The sequence below is a fragment of the Aedes albopictus genome, chromosome 3 (assembly GCF_035046485.1).
Source record: "Aedes albopictus strain Foshan chromosome 3, AalbF5, whole genome shotgun sequence".
NCBI classification, from domain to species: domain Eukaryota; kingdom Metazoa; phylum Arthropoda; class Insecta; order Diptera; family Culicidae; genus Aedes; species Aedes albopictus.
Genome location: NC_085138.1, coordinates 181,831,935 through 181,852,040, shown reverse-complemented (window position 1 = coordinate 181,852,040; position 20,106 = coordinate 181,831,935). Strand labels below are relative to the sequence as shown.

The following is a 20,106-nucleotide window of genomic DNA, read 5'->3' as shown; positions in this document are numbered from 1 at the left end:
ACAAGGCCACGAAACGTCAAGGACTTAAAAGAATTTTCCCTAGCAACCGCGGCGTGCAGTGCCCTATTCCAACAGAAATGCACTGCTCAACAACAATCTTGATCAATTCGTTTTTGTTACAGTAAAAAAGTAACTAAATGTTCGAATGGTGATGCTTTACTGTGAAAATGATCAAATGATTAAATTCTAAGAAGCAGACTATCCCAGTTAAGACTTCATGCAAAAAGGAAAAAAGTGGCAATTCTGAGAGAAAATCAGTGTAAAAGAATTCTGTTTGTTATATTTTTGCTGTGTAAGTGATCCAATAACTTTCTAGTACAATATGTTCTAATACAAAAATGAATACAATTTGACAAACAATCTGCAAATGAAGTTCGTACCAGTCCTGCAAAATATCAGTGTCAGTGCCTGTTTTTCAGCCGAAAATGAATGACAGCGGCGGTCGTTTTCAGTTCCTCGATGTGAGGTGTGAGTCCGAGAGCTCCATTCGTGAGCAACCCAACAAGGTCAATTCCCAATCATCCAAACACTACTCATGCTGACAGGCCATTCGTCTCAAGCGGTGGCTTGTGAGAGTGAGTGCCCTATACGTTACCACGGGTGAAAACACTCAACTACAGAAAATTGAATGGAAATTTAGCCCTGTCAGCTCTCGCTTTCAGCACGCTGTGTGCGAGTGTGAGTACCTATTTCATTTCGCTCCTGTGTTGCTGATCGGAAAGCAACATTGACAGGAAAAACAAAACGGGGAAAATGAAAAAAGCAAAATATCGCTATCATAAAGGCCTGTCGATATTGTGGATTTACCGGCTACTTGTATTCTACCGGTCGCTTCAGTATGGCCTCCAAAGTAGCCGTTTTATGAAAAAAGTAATTTAAAAATGTTTTTAAACATTTTTATTGTATGCGCTATTCCTCGTTGCCACTAGCTATTCAGCGTCATTCATTTTTTGACAATCATGTTGATTTTTATATGAAAACGGTTACTTTGTAACGGCTACTCCAGTAACCGGTAGAATACAAGTAGCCGGTAAATCCACAATAAATTGCAGCACTGGTTCGTACAAAGACCTCGGAAATATATTCATTTCAACAGAAGCCGTCGTTTCCTCTATTCACATTTGCCTTGTAGCAAACTTTTCTTTCCTTCGGAATCTTACTCTTAGGAACTGGAAACTCCGAAGAGTTTCTTAAGTAGCTTTTAAGCTACATGAGAATAACAATTAGCCCTTCTGAAATTTATCGGACACGTACCGATTAAGTTCAGTGTGCGCCTCTAAGCTAGAAAGCTGCTTAAGATGCTTTTCGGAACTTGCAGCCTGCAGTTGCCCGTGAGAATGCTGTGATTTCTTAAGCTTATGTTCGGAACTTTATCTGAACCTTGTGAACTTGGAAAAATGTTTTGTCATGGGGAGCCGAACTTTTGGTTTCTTGTCCTGATACTTCAACAGAACTTCTGTTACATCTAACAATTTCCATAAAACAAAAAAAAAATCGACAATTTTATGCCGAGCAGTGCAGATCATGTGAGCCTCGACCATTTGATATTGTTGTGCATATTATCTTAGCCGACACATTTTAACGTGACATGTTAGCGATCGACAGCTGGTTGTTAGCTTCGATTGTTTCCACCAGTGGTAGAAGGCCCGCCTTCGCCGATGTCGCTCACAATTGACGAGACCGAATTCTGTCTGGATTGCACTCGTGGCTTGATGGATTTGAGCTGGGTCGTTCCGTTGAACTGTACGTTGACGTCGCCACTAAGCGGATGATGGATGTCAATCGACGGCACCAATGGTTTGTATTCCGCCACCATGGGTGTCGTCGAGGGGGCATGCATCTGTGGACTGATCGGGGTCGCGATTCCACTGTCATCGCTAATGCTGTTGTGTTTCGAACCATTCCGATCGGCAACGTGTTCAGGACTAGCGCATTCATCAAGCTTATTCAGACGAAGTCCGGCCTTCTGAAGGCGAATCTGCTCGAATGAGTTCTGGAAGAAAGGCTTCTTCTTCGTTGGCGTTCCTCCTGCGCTGTCCTGTTCGTTTGCTTCTTCGAGAACGTTCAATGCTAGACCTAGATTGCTGTTGAACGAAATAGATTTTCCGATCTTGCGATCTAGGAATATAGGAGATCGTTTCTTTTGCTGAATCAACTGTTGGTGCTGTAGATCTTGAACTTGTTGCATTATTCGACAAATTTCCGTAGGTAGAACATAATCCGGTCTACTTTCAATATTTTGCTCTACAAACTTCACTAGAATTTGAACAGTGTTTTCTAAAGTCTGTACTTGCGTTTGAAGGGTTTGGATTTGATTCTGTTGTGCTTGACGGGTTTTGTCCAGCTGAGCCAAACTGGATTGAGCAAACTGCAGTTGTGTTTCCAGCTGATGATTCTCCTCTTTCACTCGGTTGAAGTTTTCCAGGTGATGATTCTGTGATGTCATTTCCTCCTTAAGGACATTATATTCGACTTGGTATTCGATCAGCTGCCGAGAGAAATCGGACTTGAACACATTCCGAAAAACCTTCTCCATGACAGTGGCATCAATTTTCGGGACAACCGTTTTCAGATAGTTCATGATGTCTTCAAAGTTATCTCTCTGCAGCAGCTGTTCCTTGTGAACTTCCAACAGTGCAATAGCACATCGGAATATAACATCGAACGACTCCAGGAAGAGCAGATCGAAGACACGCGCTACAAAGCCAAGCGGAAAGTGCGAGCTGAATACCGTTAAAATCCAGGGTGCGGCGTAAAGTGTTGGTGAGATGTCATGCTGGTCGAACCAGTCGTACAGCTCCGGGATATGATCCTTCAGTAGGCGGGACAGTTGGTACAGTTGCAGTTGGAATTGCTTCATATCTGGTAGATATTTGGCGCGCATTTGTCGTTTGAACATCAGATGCTTGAGCAGGTTGAATGCGTCCGCTTCTTCCAGCTATTGAATATAAAAAAGGTGATGAATTTCTGCAATTTTTACTACATTTAGTTATTGACTTACATGCAATAGCAGCACTGCACAAATGAATCCCAATCCTTGGCAGTATCCCAGTTCAGGATCCAGAATTGAATACGCCTTCAGTAAGTTGAACAGGGAAAGCTGTCCGATGCCTAGAGCGTCTTTGTAATACTTGTGATCCGGGAAAGTTCGACCTGCAAAAGAAAACGTGCACAGCTTAAATTTGAGTTTCGGAGACAACAATAATATTTTTGATCAGTTCAAAGTGTGCTATGCCAGGAAACGGGCGCAAACTTTTCTCGTTCCGTCGATTTTGTCCTGGTCAAAATCATATGAAATAGGTCACTGCATGAAATTCTATCCATCTCTTTCACTCTTACAGAAATTTTGTAAACAACAAGGCCAAGAAACTTCAAAATCCCATACAAATTCAAAACAGTGCAGTGCCCTATACGGAAATTGGACAATCAAAGCATCAGAAGATTCAGCTGTCGCAGTATACCTTTGGAGTGCTGTGTCTGCATAGCTGCCAGTTCTAAGAGGGAGAAGGAAGATTCTAGTGTATCGTCGTTAGACGACGAAGGTGTTGAAAATTGGTGAGATCGTTCCTTCTATATCGTACATACATACACTGTGGTGCATAATTGATCGGCCAAACGCCGATTTTCATACAAAATGGCGTTTTGAGATCATGTAACTTTGGTTTGCGTTGACGGATTGAACTCTATTTTTGACAAGGAAATACTAATATGCTGATTTTTTTTTAGTTAGATGCTAATTCTACACTCCCTAATATGCTGAATTTTACGTATACGAAGTACGAAATGTTTTCGTTCACAGGTTTGGGCGAGGCAAGACGTTCAAAATGTGCAGAAGTGATCGGACAGCGGTACGCGTGTAAATCAAAGGGGTGCCGCTGCCCGATCACTTTTGCACATTTTGAACGCCTTGCCACGCCCAAACCTGTGAACGAAAACATTTCGTATTTCGTATACGTAAAATTCAGCATATTCGTAGTTCCGTGTCAAAAATTGATCTCAATCCATCCACCCAAACCACAGTTACATTATCTCAAACTTTGTGCCATTTTGTATGAAAATCGGCGTTTGTCCGATCAATTATGCACCACAGTGTACATATCATACGTACATAACCAATTATGGAAAAGGAGGTTAATCAGAGCTGCTAGTCTATATGTTATGGTTAGGCCATTACGTAGAGAACGGCGGACTCTTCTTTATATTCATTGGGGAATCCTCCAACGCGATGGCTTGCACTACATGTAATTGTATGATCTTATACACGGCTTTAGAAAAGCAGTTTGAATATAATTATAATATTTTGCTTGTTAACACCGCTAGCCATGATGGTCTCCCATAGCGGAAGGTCCGAAAGAGCTTGAAACTATTGAGAAATCATCATATCTACAGGTCGTACGCTCTGATAAAGTGTGGAACGTTTTGATAGCTGTGATCCCTGACCATCATGTCAAAAACCCAGGGATACCCAAGTGGCCGCATATATTGACAGGCATTGCTATGGACCGTTAGGGCTGAGTAGGGTCGGGTAATGGATCCACGGTCTAATGGTTACTTGGGTAGTGTGGGATAATTGGGTTTGGGATTGAGGGGGGTCGTCGTTGATAAGGCCGACATCATTGAGTGCTCAGTGGTGGCGGTTGTATTGATGACGATTTCTTCAGCCTCAAGATCTCATTTATACCACGCACAGACTTTTGGGAAGAGGGAGTATTTTGTAATGCAAGAGAGGGATTTTAACTCTGTGTTACGGGTTGGGCGAGGTCATGCAGCTAGACTCAACCCAGGTGACCGTGCGGCTCGGACAGTGATGCATGAATGAGTGCGGTGTGGGTGCGGTGCGCTGCCCTGTGAGTGCAGTTGAGTCCGGGTTGGAGTGGAAAGAGACCCTTCTCTACTCTAGGTCGGTTTCGGTTGTACGGGCGGGGTAGTGTTTGTCTTATTTGTGCCGTGTTGTGCGTGATTTGCGGCTCGAGCTACGTGGTTACTTGGGAAGTATTGTGCTCTGTAATCTAGATTTTGGTTTTAAGGTGAAGCTAAGGCTGGGCTGTGCCTCGGATTTGTTGGGCGCAGGTCGGTAGAGCTGGTGGCAGTTTGTGCTGGGGGGTTTGCTCGATTGATTATTCACTGATGGTGGCCAGTCGATCGACTTATCGGCGCTGCCTGTCATTTTGTTCTTGGGGTTTGTGCTCTTGAGGTTCGGGGCGTTGCTTCGTTGTATCTTCCCTTTAATACTAATATTCCTTGTTTGATTTAACTGACTGTTGTTTACAGGCGTTAAACTCATTCTATTTCATAGATTGCCAAATTTAAGGGTAATGGTTCAATAGGGTGTTAGCAATCAGAGTTGATTAGAACGAGTTGGCGTCTACAGTATGCGGCAGGAAAAAATGCGAAAGTGTTTTTCAACTTCAAACCTCATTTTCGTCCATTTGACATTAACCAATCTATGTTTCAACGTTCCATGATCTATAATAGGCTAGTTTTCTGAAAAGTTAATTAAAAAATTTCCCATTTTGGTCACTAACCTTTACAGGGCGGCGCCTGAAGATGAAGACAACCAGAATTTTCAAACCGCAGAAAATCACACAGGTCGCTAAATTTCGCATCTGATAAAACAAAAATTTTGATTTTCTCTACAATATCATCAAATATATGTACTTATTTCATCTGGTATGTGAAACTACATGGCTCTGGATCAGTGTGGTCTGGTTGTTCATCGAATTTGAGCTAATTTTGTTACTGTTATAGTCATTTTGTTTAATGACCGTTGGGCGCGCAGTTTATTGATATCCGTTTATTAGGCCTACATTATCACATGTTAAACATCAAATGTGTTCATTTTTATTTTTCAGTGCTAGAATAGAGACATTAACTTATACACTATCATGAAAAAATAGTCATATATATCCCATATTTAGCGTGTAATAGTGCCTTGAACTTTTCGCATTTTTTCCTGCCGCACCCTGTACAATACACCAACACTAACACACACACACACACACACACACACACACACACACACACTCCAATATTGCGAATATTTTGTATAGTTTTTCTTTCGTTGCGCAATTTGCGCGCCGGTCAGTTACGCGCAGCTCCACTCCAGTTGCGCGCAGCCAATCAGGAGCAAGGAAGCAAACGACGTCGTTGCGCGCCAAAGCTACTCGCAGCACGTTTCTATTGTCTGCGACCAAAACAAACATCGACGCTCGCCCACCGGCTGATTGTTGTTGTTGATAACTTGTGTGGAAAGGTAAGTTAACTCATTATGGTCCCTTTCGAGATTGTTTTAATGAAATGGAAATGAAACAATATTTTCTGGAATTGTTACTGATTCGATTGGTGGTGACATTGTTTGTTGCATTCAGTCTTGTACTGGTCGAACGCGGTTGATACCGGTTGGGTATGTTTTAAGTAATGCAAATATGGATACTGCCCATGATATGAGATTCACCCTTGCGCACAACTGGCTGACAGATCGGTAAAAGTGTGAAACTAAAATTTTTCTTGCTAAGCGCAATACTTACATGCACCTACAACTAGCTGTAAAAGACCAGTGGGCGGGAAAATGGTGCCTACCCAAAAGCTGTAGGTGGGGTGTTTGGTTTAGCTACAGGACTTGGTCCGGCAGACCCATAAACATCAATTGGTAGTAGACGTGTGCGCCGCCGCGCCGCGCCGCCGTCGCCGACGATTTTTCCACGCCGCCGCCACCAGTTAAATTGACCCGGCGCGCCGCTGTTCATATTTTTCCACGCCGCCGAACAAAATTTCCCACGCCGATGCGAAAACGAGAACATTTTTTTCTCGCTGTTTAACCCTTCAGGACGCCGTTGTAAACAGAACACTAAAAAACCTCGCTTGTTGTATACAACGCGAGCTCAGTGCAGTTTTAGGATCAAACAGGTACGCGTCCTAATAGGTCAAACCTGATAGCAACAAAAGTGATAATTTTTAAACAGTTTCTGTTTTTTCCTTGTGCATATTAGGGGTATTTTTCTGAAGTTCTTTTTGTGCTTCTTTTGTAACATTTTTTTTATTTCATTTAATGATTTCTTACAAAAATCATTCACATATTCATTTTTAAGTACTAAGCGAGACTATTTTGTAAATCATAACGGATTACGAACAAAATTCTACCGGTATTCTCAAACACACGGTTCACAAACACATTCCTACATATTCTTTGTAAATCTCTTGTAAGATTTTCATGGCAATTTAAGAAAGAAATTTTCGCAGGCATATACTCCAGGAAATCTTCAGAAATGTTTATAGAGGACCCTCCAGAAATTTTAACATGAATGCTTCCTGTAAATTTTCCAGAATTCATTCAGAAATTTTTCAAAGATTCTCAGAAAAATCTTCAGAAATATTTTTTAGAGATGCTCTAAGTTCCTCCAGAAATTTCTCAAAGAATTTCTATGGAGAGCTTCCTGAAATGGCTCCATTGATCTATTAGAAATTTTATAAATTAGGTCGCGCAAAAAAAAAGGTCAATTTTCAATCACCTCGCCCCTAGGCACCGTTTTTATAGAATTTCCTCTGCAATTATCACAGAGGAATCCCTCCCTTCACAAAGTGTGGCGTAACTTATGAACGTGCTCCCTTCAAAAATTACTCCAGGAATTATATTTTCATAGTTATCCCAGAATTATTTCAGGATTTCCTCCATCGGTTTTTTTTTAAATTCTTTCAGGGCTTCTTCTATAAATTTCTTCATGGAGTGTCTCCATGAAATTCTCCAGAAGTTCTTCCAAGATTTTGTTTGGTGATTGCAGTTGATAGTCTATCAGTGATTTCTGCAAAAAAATCATACAAAGATTCCTTCATGAGTTCCTCCGGATATACTTTTATGTATCTCTCCAGAAATTTCTCCTGAAATTCTTCCAAAGACATTATTTAGAAATATCTTCAGTAACAATTCCAAAAAAAATTTGACATATATTCCTTTGGAAATTTCTCGGAACCTTTACTAGTATTTCTTCAGACAATTTTTCAGGGATTCTTTCAAAAATATATTCATGAATTTCTCATGGAATTCTTCCAGAACATCCTCCATGAATTTTGGTTAGAGATTTCTCTTGGTTTTTTTTTTTGGAATATTTATTAATAAATCCTTGAAAGTATTCAACCAAGGGCTTCTGAGGGAGAGTTTCAAGAAATTTATTTAGCAGCTCTTTCTAGAATTATTTCAAAATATTCCCTGGGATACTTTCACATATCCCTGCAGGGATTCGTTCCAGAATATCTCCAGGGTTTTCTTCATTACATAGACAATTTATTCAAAAAATCCTTCAAGAAACTTACTTAGTAAGTTTTAGATGGAATCCATGAAGGTGCCATCTAAAACTTATTGAGTAATTCCTTCTGAAATGACACTTAAGACTCCTTTAGTAGTTTAATGATTTTTCATGAATGTCAGTAAAAGATTACCTCAAACATTTTCCCATGGATTTTTTTTTCAATTTTCGAAATTTTTAGAGAATTTTCAGCGAAAATTTCGGAATTTCTTCCTAAGGTCCTCCAGGAATCCTTTAGAAAATTTCGTCATGGATTACCGAAGAAATGCCTTAGAATTCCTCCTGCGGCTCATAGAAAAATATTTTCTGGGATTCCTTTACAGATTTTTCCGGGAATTCTTAGAGATATTCCTCTACAGGTAATAACAGAACTATTTAATTAAATTACATGAACCATGTTGAAGTTATTCTTCGAAGGTTACCTGAAGTAATTTCTAAAGAAATGTTTAGAAAATTTCCTCAAGACATTTAATTTTACTGAAACTATTTCAGAAACAATCATTTGAGGGGCTCCTAGAGAAGTTCCTGGGGAATACCTGGAGGAACTCCTGAGATTCGCCACAAAAGTTCAGTCAATTAGGCGCAATGGCTTGATTTCTCCAACAGAGAAGTAGGAAAAAAACTCCTGAGATGGCTTTGGAGGTCTTTCTAGTAGAATTTTATGAGAAATTGGAAAAAAATTAAGGAAAAATCATGGAGAAGTTCCTGCGAAAAACTTTGAAGACTTTTCTGAATTAAATCCTAAAGAAGTTTTTGAAGAAAACCTTGGAAAAAAATCTTCGGGAATCTGTGCATAAATTTCAGACAAAGGTACTAGAAGAATTCTTGAATAAATCTAATAATGATTTTTTAAGGATGATTTGGAACAAACCCTGAACCTTGATTCTTGAAAGTATTTCTTGCGCAATGTCTGAATGGTATTTGTGGATAAAATTCCTCGATTCCTGAAGAAACACATTTTTTATTTTTGAAAGAATCCCTGGAATAATTCCTGAAAAAAAACCCTAACCGAGCTTGAACAAAAATTTCGAATTTTACCATGACAGCACTGGTCTTAAATGAGATTTAGAATATAATTTCCTTAGAAGAGACGTGTGACGTTGTGAATTTCTATCTAGAGGAATCTATCTAAATAAAAATGGAATGATGTTTGTATGTCACGAAAAGGCTCGAGAACGGGCCAACGGATCTACAGCATTCTTCCAGTGTTCCATTGGTGCAGAGCTCCGACGCGTTCGTATGAAAAAAATAATTGGGAAAATCGACCGGGAACGCACCGAAAACGAGAGAATTTGAAATTCCATTTTCGGGGCATATTTCTGCAGAGCTACATGTCAGAAACACAGTAGGCAGGCAGAACGACGCACACTGGAGTCCATTTCCTGGCCAAAATGTTTTAACACGTTTTTATGGTGTATTATGTAGGTACTAGCGATAAAATTTCGAATTTTGATATTGAGGATGCATTTTGGATTATAAATAACCATATTAATCCACGTTAAGGCCAGAAATGATTTCTTATAACTTCGGTAAGAGCAACGTATGTTTTCACCCCCAAAAATCACTTGAATCGTCATTTTTTTAATTTTTTTTTGAGTACAGAGAACTGAAAAATAATTATATTTCCATAAAATTCATTGTTTGAAGACACGGGCCACCTCGTTTCAGAGTAGTTCTCCCAGAATTGTGAGTGAAATTCATTTTTTTTTTCATCAGTGAAGATAACGTGTTTATGTCTTCAGCAAAGTTGTAAGGAATATCATTATTAGAAAACTTGTTGAACAATTGTTCTATCTGCTCAATTTTAAGAGATACGAGACATTATTTGTGAACGACCCCTTAAAATCATTTCATATGTTGTACCGTTTCCTAGATATTTTTGTGATTCCCAATTCATTTTGGGCTAACTTCAATAGTGTGTGTGTGTGTGTGTGTATATACAATCCATCGCCCACTGACCGGCAGTGCTTTTATGGAAGAAAAATGTCTGCGTCTATTGTTGATATATATAGACGCAAATATTTTTAGTCCTGGAGATGGAAGGTGATAGCTCTACTGCACATCTGACGACCCATTTCGAGGTATGCCTTGACTCGCACGTGCATCCTGAGGTCGTCTTCTGCAACAGTAAGCCCCGCATTAATGGATCCAGATATCAAATGAATATCTGCAATTCATTAACACTTCCTGAATCAAAAATTAGCATTTTTGTTTCTGGCACGTATTTAGTGTAGTAAATTTCATATATATGAATAAAGTGGTGCAAGGAAAGGTCTCACCGAATTTCGCATAGTTTTTCAAAACATGGTATTATTATACAATAAAATTACCTGAATCCTCCTGAAATAAAAAGGTTTATTAGAAGTTAAAAACAAAACATAAATTAAAACAAAACCATTACAAAAATACATCAAATTTTAATCTGGTATGCTACCACTTTAGGCAGTAAAATAGCAAGATTAAAATTTGATGCAATGTGGTAGATCTTACACCGTAACGCACCGTTCTAAGGTGATCTACCCACGTTACGGGAAATTTGGGCTAACTTCAATAGTGCCCTGAAAAACACATCAAAACTCAATATTAATCATGGAATGAAATATTAGGAGTATGAACATGGTGAGAGAAGCCGTGTGAAATATATCAGTTTGAATTTTTATTTTAAAACATGGAATTTTACCATAATTTATACATATTAATAAGTTTATGTAGTACACAGTGAAAAACTCAATAAGTTTAGCTATAAAAAAACATTATGTATGTGAAAATATATTCTTTACGGTGCATCAACATAAGATTACATGCTACGCATAGTGAGCTCTTTGTTTGAGTTGTTTTATTTTTTTTAAACAAATTTTGAACACAATAGTTCTAGCTACATAAAATTGCAAGTGCATTGCATACATTTAGGCGTTTAACGGTGTTTGGAGATTTCTGTTCAAATTTACAAAATTGATTCCATTTGACACATTTCGTTAAGAGATACAAGACCAGATTTGTATTCTACTATGATATGTCTACCGAGAATAAGTGGCCATTCATTAAAAAATAATCGAAACGAAGTTGTTATATCAAAATAAAACATAAATTGTAACTAAAAACAAGTCAGAAAGGTGAAAATTTTAAAATGATCTATTTTTTTGTCTGGTACTTTCTGATACCCGTTCACTTGTGATTCACAAACGATATGTATTATATTTTATTGGATTTTTTTCCAGATCGTGGAATGCTGCAGAATCTGAATTTTTTTTTTGAATGCTGAAAATGGTTAAAAATTGACAAAAATCATGATTTTGAAAACTCTTCTGAAGAGCGCAAAATAAATGAAATCATGTGCAGTTTTTAGTTTAAATGATACACCTTAATCACGAGAACTCGTTAACATACTCAATTTTTTTTTTTCAATCTGACGATATTGTGATAATTGAAGTACCTCCGATGAGTTATGATGCAAACGAAAAAAACAGTGGAAAAATCATCAAATTCAGGCATTTATTCTTGAAAAAATGTGCATCCTAAAGTGTTTTATTAATTGCCACATGATGAAGCAATACTTCGTCCATCTTCAAAAAATATTAGGCTTTAGAAAATCCCAAAAAAAAAATTGTTTTATGGCCAGGAATTTGGTCCATTTACGCTTATGTGATGTGCGACGTTTACCGGGACAGCTAGTCCTTAATAAATTCCTTGGTAAACGCTTTCAAGGAGTCTCTCTAAAATGTAAAGTAAAATTCTTATGAGGATATTTTTTATCGAAACCTCTGTTTTATGTAGGTTCAAACCTTTCACACAAAATAGATAAAACAATTACTTTAACAATTTATTTTGATTTGACGTTTTTTAATGACTAGAAATTGCACTTCACGGCGACATCTCGTCAGCCGCTCCGTATCGTATGTGTAATAAATGTGAAACAAAAACGTTGAGAGTTGGGAGAAAGTTAATGTCACTCCGTTGGGGCTCCTCTTCTTCCTGGGATGGGACAAAGGTATTTATGGTATTAACCCCTTATGTCCTGGCTCGAAAGCCTAGGTTTAAGCGCCATTGCTCGCTCTCTGAAACGAGAAGAAAATATAGCGATCCCTTCCCCGACTGGATTAAATACCCTGTATTATTAACCGACAAACTACTAAGAATAATAACTGCGAGTCTATTATGGAATCAGTAAAAGTTTCCACAATTCTATCTGAAATTAAGACAGTATTTTGTTATAAATATTTGGTAGGAATTATCATATAGAGACTGCTACACCTAAATGGTATGGCATGGAATAGGTGCGTTGATCGATTAGAAAATCCATCTTTTACTGTACAATAATCTATTTAACGAATCGATTTTATGAATGAAAATTCTTCAGTAGGTGTCGTATCAACATGCAGGATACAACATCAACATCAAAAATATTGTGGTTTCATCAAATGGCATGTTGGCAAAATTATTGTGAAAACCAAAACCAATATAAAATATACTGCCATGAATCGCATAACTGCCCTATTTTCATAGGAATTCCAGCAAACATGCTCTTGATATTCGATTCGCGGCAGTATACAACACAATAATTTTAGCAAGGTGTACTTTAAAGTATATGGCAGCGATTACAATATTGGATCAAAAAATCATTATCTTACATCCAAAAGCATTATACCCACTCATTTCATCTGGTTTGAACAGCAAAAAGAATACATTACACACCACACCTTGCGCTGCCCATTTTTGTTTCGTTGACTGGCGTGATGCGCATAAGTTCCGATTGATAGTGTGCAGGCGGCACCGCATTATATATACAGAAAAAAAATGCAACATCTACGCCATCTACTGTTATTATACTGCCGATTAATTTGCGATTGCGATAAATTTAACGGATCAAATCAGAACGAACTCACCAAATTAGCTTGATTGATGTGATGTCTCCCTTGGCATACGAAGCAATCGAGAAGTCCAGCACAGCACGCTTACGTTTGGTGGCGGCATGCTGCGGTGTATTACGCAGTGCTTCCGATCGGGCCACACTGGTGCTACTCGAAGACATCTGGAAGATGGTGGTCGGGCTTCCGGGAGTGATGTTCTAACGGACTTCCTCGGACGACAGCAGCTTGTGCAGCGAAACCTTGATGACAATCAGATCCTACTTTTCCTGGAGCTACTTTTGCGGAGGCGCTCGATTTCGTCCAGGCTTGGCGCTGCCTTTCGGCATTCAAGGTTTTGTCACTGCCCATTTCCAATTTTCCAGACAAACAGCGGAAAAGCAGCTCACTCCGATACGTTTTCTAAATAGCCTCTCCTTTTTCAATCGGTGATTTTCACTTCTCAACACTCAAGGGGCATCATGATGACCATGGCATCCAGATCAATTACACTTCATTCAAATAATTGTTCGGCACATTCAGTTATCGATTTTCGATTTTTCCATTTCTTCAGTGAAAAAATTTGACAGGAAACACACGCAACAAAATTTTCCACATCCGTTCTCTTCCATGGCACACTACGCTCTCCATATCAGCGATTTGAGCGGCCAGTTTATTGATAATCTGATTTTTAATCAATGCCTCAGACTTAGCTTGACTTTCAGCTAAAGTAATTCCCATCAGGAAACCTGGAAAAGATTCATCCCCAGTGGCGATTCCCTATCCTCAACTCTACCTGTTCAATGAATATAAATTATTGAATTCTCTTAACAAATTGTTTTGTAATTTGTAGAAAATGACGAGAATAGTCGTTCCCATCCATTTTTGACTTGATCCTGATCCTGTATTCTCCGCAAATGCAAGTTTTATGGTCGTTGAACAGGTAAAAAGTGAAGTTACGAGGCGCCACTGATCATCCCCAAGATCTGCCCAATCAATCAGCCTTCTCGAAACTCTTCGAGAAAGGAATAGGGTCTGGTAATATTTGGGCAGGAGGGCATTTGCTGCTATAACTCAGACAATGGGATTTTTTGTATGGTGAGAAGGTCAATTCTCCGTTTCTGCAATGAAATGGTGCAAAAATCGAGGGTATTATGATTCTTTTCCTCCAGTTAGTCTAGTGGTTAAGGCTATGGATCGCCAATCCGGAGACGGCGGGTTCGATTCCCGTTCCGGTCGGGAAAATTTTCTCGACACCCTGGGCATAGTGTATCATTGTCCTTGCCTCACAATGTACAAATTCATGCAATGGCAGGCAAAGAAAGCCCTTCAATTGATAACTGTGGAAATGCTCAAAGAACACTAAGTTGAAGCGAGGCAGGCCAAGTCCCAGTGGGGACGTAGAGCCATAAAGAAGAAGAAGAAGATGATTCTTTTCCTAAATTGATGCTGTTCGAGCAAAACTTTGGATAACTATGTTGTTTATGTTGCAAGAAATGGAGAAAACAACAACACTGTTACCCAAACTTTTGCTCAAACAGCATTAAATTAGGCAAGGAATCATAACACCCACGCTTTTTACACAATTTCATTGCAGAAACGAAGAATTGACTTTCTCACCATAAATACTAAAATTCAGCTCATTACTACAAATCTAGTACTTCATCGATCTGTCTTATTCTTGATCAATTGAATGGGTAGATACTGTATGTATCTTAGCGTGTCCCAAAAATCAAGTCAATTTGTTAACAATTGAGTTATAGCAGCAAGTGCACAAAATAGGTCCCCCTGCCCAAATGGACCTGGATCTTATATCACCAGTTTTTGCTATTTGCCAAAAAATCTTTTTTGATGAAAAATTGGTTTTCAGCGCGGTTGATCGGCCGTGCACCAACTCTCCAGATTCTTTCAGTTTTGTGAACGATTCTTCAGTTATTATATAATAAATTTACCCACACATATCTTATAGGAGTTCCGTAAAAAATGTGCTCAAAATACCATCAAAACTTCCAAAGTATACTTAAATGTTTTCAGGCATTTACAATTCTTCCAAAATATTTACACATTATTTATTACTTGGAATTTTTATATAAGAAGTATTAGTAGGATTCTTTTAATTTTTTTTTCTAGTAAAATAATTTCAGAGCCATAAAAAGCTCATTAACGATGAAACAAAAAGAGCTTGAGTTTGATGAAAACATAGCTTTGAATATATTATCCTCTCAGAAAGCCCCAAACACTTACCCAAATCGATGAAAATCGCATGCTGATGCTCGGTCAAGTTCTTCAACAACGTCTGGTACGGGGTATGGTAGTTGGGGAAATTGGAAACATCCACCGGTGCCGTGTTGAACGAGTGCTGGTTGGCCAGGAACATCCACACCTCGCCCCGTTTCGCTCGTGGTACGCCATTTTTGATTGCTTGGTAGAGCACCTTCGGATCCTTTCGGGTCTGGACCGCCTCGACCGATTGAGCGCTAAGGAAATTGTCCCAAATTTCCGCGGCTTGTCTATCACAGCTGGTAATCTCATCGTACTCCAATTTGATGCGCTTGATCTCGTTGGACTTGATTGCATTCTGCCGGGCCTGTAGGCTGGCATTCTCCTTGTCCATCCGGTTGAGGATTATGGTCTGCTTGATGGCCACGCGCCACAGTTCTCGAAGCTCTTCACGAGTTCGTTTTCTATTGGTGAGCTGGGGTGCTCGCAATGGGGACATGTACTCATCACCGGATACTTTCATGTTCTTCGATGGCGTAACTACACGATGTAACATTGCTTGTCTCCAGGATCCGGTATGGTTGGAATTCTCCCGAGGACTGTTTCCCACTTTTATGAATCTGAAAGGATAATGCAGTTATATTAGACAAATTGTACGAAAATGCCATCAATCGAACTTACATATCCATCATTGGAGATTTCAGTTGAGGAGCGTTCGGTGCAACGCCAAAATCGGAATTCTTTCGGCTCAGAGAAGGACTTGAGCCAAAAGTAGAAGCCCGTGATCGAGGCTGTGGTTCCAAATCGTTCGAAGCTCTAAGGTCACCAGAAGAGCTGGAGTCTTTGATTGATATGCCACCTAGATCGTCTTTGCTTGTGCGTCGTTTGAGTAGATGATCAAAGGAGCTTGTTAGCGAGCGCTTCGCTTTCATGAAGATACCGCTGCCACCCAGATATTGGTTCAAAAACTCAGTCCTATGCTCAACAGTGTCGTGAACATGTCTCTGTTGTTTAGATTCACAGTGCGCTCTCAGTAACATCATAAGAAATTGATTCTGTTCACCAATACTGTGTCCAGGTGCTTTTTCAGCTCCATGATACTTCTCCATGACCAATCGCTGCTCATCCTCTGCCAGCGTGGACTCTATTCGCCTGAAGATCATGTATTGCGTCTTTTTGTCGCTTAATCCTTCTACATCCGAGCATAACTTGTGATACCAAAGCATAGGGCAATGCTCGCAGGAGTAAATCTGTGCAGCCGCCTTGTCTTTTTGTTTCTGCTCCGAGCAAACCATAAACGCCTGCGAGATGGCAATGATGATCTCATCGGCCACATTCTCCGACTGACATTTGAACACGTATCCAATGTATCCATCATTGTTCACATCCCGACAGATAATGCCGAAATGATCGGCATTTTTCTGACCTTGGGCGCAGCTGGCCACGTCGCGGAACTCTTTGTGCAACAGAACCTGCTTACGATCGGGGCTGATCAGCCGAAGATCGCTTGCGCCAATCAGGAACACCATCGTGCGGTTCTGCTCAACCACCGGAATGGCACCGATGGAAGCCGATCGGTCGCGGCGTACCGGGGCTCTGAAAACGTGACAATACCAGATTAGTGATATTTGAATATGAACAATTTGTTGTAAAAAGATGCTGCGATTGAGGCACTAAAAAGCTGCAGAAATAAAGAATGTCTTGTCGGTTTGGGAAAAGTCTCTATCGTGTGTCGAAGGTTAGTGATAAAATGGTCATTAGAGAATGCTTTGTCAGACAACGAATGCTGCATGCAACACATAAAACATTGCTGTAGTTCTGGAAAAGTATGCTGATAAGCAGGATGGCTTAAATTTTCTTGCGTTCCCTTAAAGTGATCAGTTGTTGGAATTTGTTCGGATTTGTATTCTCCAAAGAAAAATGAGTTAGGTATTAGTTATTGAGCTCAAAAATCATGCAACATCACTGGGACATGTTTTGTTATTCCAAATTCTGCTGATATGAAAATAAGGAACGTTCAAGGTCAAGCTGCATATGTGTGTAAACTTATTGATCGTATTGGAGTTTTATTAGGTTTGAAAAAAAAAATTTTTTGTAGCTTCTTAGCTGTAAGATTTAGAGCAGTTTTTCTCAAATAAAATTGAACGGTTAAAGTAAGCTTTGTTACATTTTTGTAACATGTTTTCTGCTTTTTTCTCATTATTTCTTATCAAAGTGACCTAAAATTCACTTTTAGTGCTTCTGAAAACTTGATATTCGAAGAGGTTGTCGATTATCGATATATCTTGTGCTTCTTTTATAGGAATTTTTCTTCAGAAATAAACATCATTCGATTCATAAGTAAAACAATCAGTTTTTCTAATAAATGTGCAAAAATCATCACTGATTTGAAACTATATACACAATTTGTATGATAAGCATGCAATGCCATTCCTAGATATGCCTACACACGTGTCCGTGTCATTCCTGTAAACTTACTCTTCGTCGGAGGATGATTTTGAATCTTTCTGTGTCGGTGGATGTGACACCGATCTTTGGATGTCACTAGGCTTTGAACATTCCGAGTCGTCGGGTTTTCCAGTGTCTGATTCTTCCTTCGACGGACCATCGCTAGACCATGTTGGGTGTGGAAAAGTGCATACAGTGAATCATAAAACAACCCACATCGAAACAATGGGAAAACGTGACCGATGAATGATTGCAATTGTAATTCTTGTGCAGTGTACTACAATCAAACTTTGAAGTTAATTTCTAGTAGTTTAACAAACATAGAAATTTTTATCGAAATTCTAATCGAAGTCAGTTCAACTTGGCTACTATTTTGAATCAAAGATTCAAAATTTTCTATTTTTTTATCATTAGGTCATATCACCTAGAGAAAACAATCACTTACATTTTTTTCGCGGGCAAGTCAAACTGGCTGACTCTGCGACCACGGAAGACTTCACCATCGTCGGGCGCCTGCGCCATCGGTTGAGTGTTTTCCTTGTTGTCAGCAGTGGCCGCTCCAGCTGTCTCATTGGATTCGTTGATCCTGTTTAGTACCGGTGCTGGCTGGGTGGTTTCGCTCTCCCCAGTTGTGGCGTCTTCATTCTGTAAAGGTTCACGTGTAAGGTATAGAATTAGTTGATATGTTTTCTTAAAAACAACAGAACTTGAAAACAACACAAAGAAAGTTATTTATTGGGTAATGTTTGCATTATATTTATCCTTTACAAGGAAGAGTTCTACCCATACGGCCAGCTCTTACGATTGTTCTTCAATATGGCGTTGCGTCCCATATTTATCAGAGCCCGCTTCTATGAGCGATTCCACAGTTGACTAAGAGCTTTCATTGCCAATAACCATTTTGCATTATCATACTATATGGCACTGACAACAATACTCTATGGCCAAGGAAGTTTAGAATATTTTTGTCGAGAAACCCACATGGCGAAGTTTGCAACCAACTCGAGCATGTGCTGGAAGATGGCCGACACTTCTCGGGTCTCAACTCAGATCACTATCTCGTAGCTAGTAAGATTCGAGCTCGGTTATCAACCGAGGTAGACTACTATTTTATAGAAAGAGGTGGTTTCTCGGGTTATGTGGGTTTCGACCCACTAAAACCTCTTTCTCTCTCATCCTTACCTTCGCGGTACGCCCGTTATGGATGACTTCGAGAATTTGGGGACCGTATATGAGTACACTCTAATAGTAAGCGTTCCACCAGCTACCGCCTTAAGTTGTTCACTCGTGTTGTCAGGAGTGACATCTTTAACGCATACCTCCTGCACACTCGACCTTGCTCTATGAAACATGGACATTCAAAAAGCACATACTCCGCGGTTTCGTCGCAGTCTGCACACTTCGGACACGCGGGAGCGCCTTCGTGTCCGAATCTGATACCACCTAAAGCATCCGTGGCCTGACAGAAATGGTGTCAAGTGAAAATTAACCTCGCCATGGGGCCTGCTCGTCCACTTGGACACGCTCGGTATGAGCCTATGTGTCCATCTACCCTTGCTGGAGGAATCCCATCTCTCTACCATTTCAATATCGACGATGTTCTGGCAATCCGTCTAGCGCCTCTTGTACCGCGTCGGTCGAAGCACTCCTTATCTTGCACTACCACAAGTGCTATGGGCATCATACCACTTCCTCTATCGACTCGCCGTATACCGTGAGGGTAATGCCATCGGCTAAGCCGACCAGCTTTACACCCGGTGGAAGTGTGAGCCTCAATACGCCATCGTACGCCGCGTTCCATAGTACCGACCGGGTCCAAGATTGACCCCTGTGGTACTCCCGCGGTGTTGTTGTACCTCTTTTCGCCATCGGTGTCGATGGCGAAAAGAGGTACAACAACAACAACAACAACAACAACCCTATTCTGGAAGTAACTCTCCAGTATCCGGCATGAGATATCCGGGACTCCTAGGTGGCGAATGGCGCATTCAATGGCGGCCCAGCTAACGCTGTTGAACGCATTCTCCATATCCAGCGTGATGACCGCGCTGTAGCGGATCCTCCCTCGCTTTCTCTGGAGCGCTATCTCGGACGTTTCGGTTACAGCCCTAATAGCGTCCACCGGGAGCCAAACTGGTTATTGGAGACCCTAAAGTCATCTGGTTTCTCGATAGGCCTCGACAAAATGATCCGTTCCATTCCAACAGTTTCCCGGTGTTTTCCACATGACAAATAGGTCTGCATGCCGACGGGTCGCCAGGTGGCTTCACGTGCTTGGAAAATAGAACCAATCT

At 40.1% G+C, this 20,106-nt stretch overlaps 1 protein-coding gene across 9 annotated transcripts in view; it reads right to left on the bottom strand.

Annotated features, from left to right (window-relative positions):
* Positions 1 to 1,047: 1,047 nt before the first annotated feature.
* The window catches only part of LOC109415075 (TBC1 domain family member 1), an 88,061-nt gene continuing 69,002 nt past the window's right edge, over positions 1,048 to 20,106 (bottom strand). For 8 of the 9 annotated variants that reach the window (XM_029862805.2, XM_062856001.1, XM_062856002.1 and 5 more), the window contains 6 exons: positions 18,258 to 18,457; positions 17,843 to 17,974; positions 16,046 to 16,960; positions 15,389 to 15,984; positions 3,002 to 3,153; positions 1,048 to 2,938 (listed from right to left, as the gene is read on the bottom strand). In XM_029862805.2, the coding sequence (XP_029718665.2) occupies positions 1,613 to 2,938; positions 3,002 to 3,153; positions 15,389 to 15,984; positions 16,046 to 16,960; positions 17,843 to 17,974; positions 18,258 to 18,457 (3,321 nt within the window). In that variant the 3' untranslated portion in view covers positions 1,048 to 1,612. The remainder of the gene's footprint in view (positions 2,939 to 3,001; positions 3,154 to 15,388; positions 15,985 to 16,045; positions 16,961 to 17,842; positions 17,975 to 18,257; positions 18,458 to 20,106) is intronic. The other variant, XM_062856000.1, reaches the window with a different exon arrangement.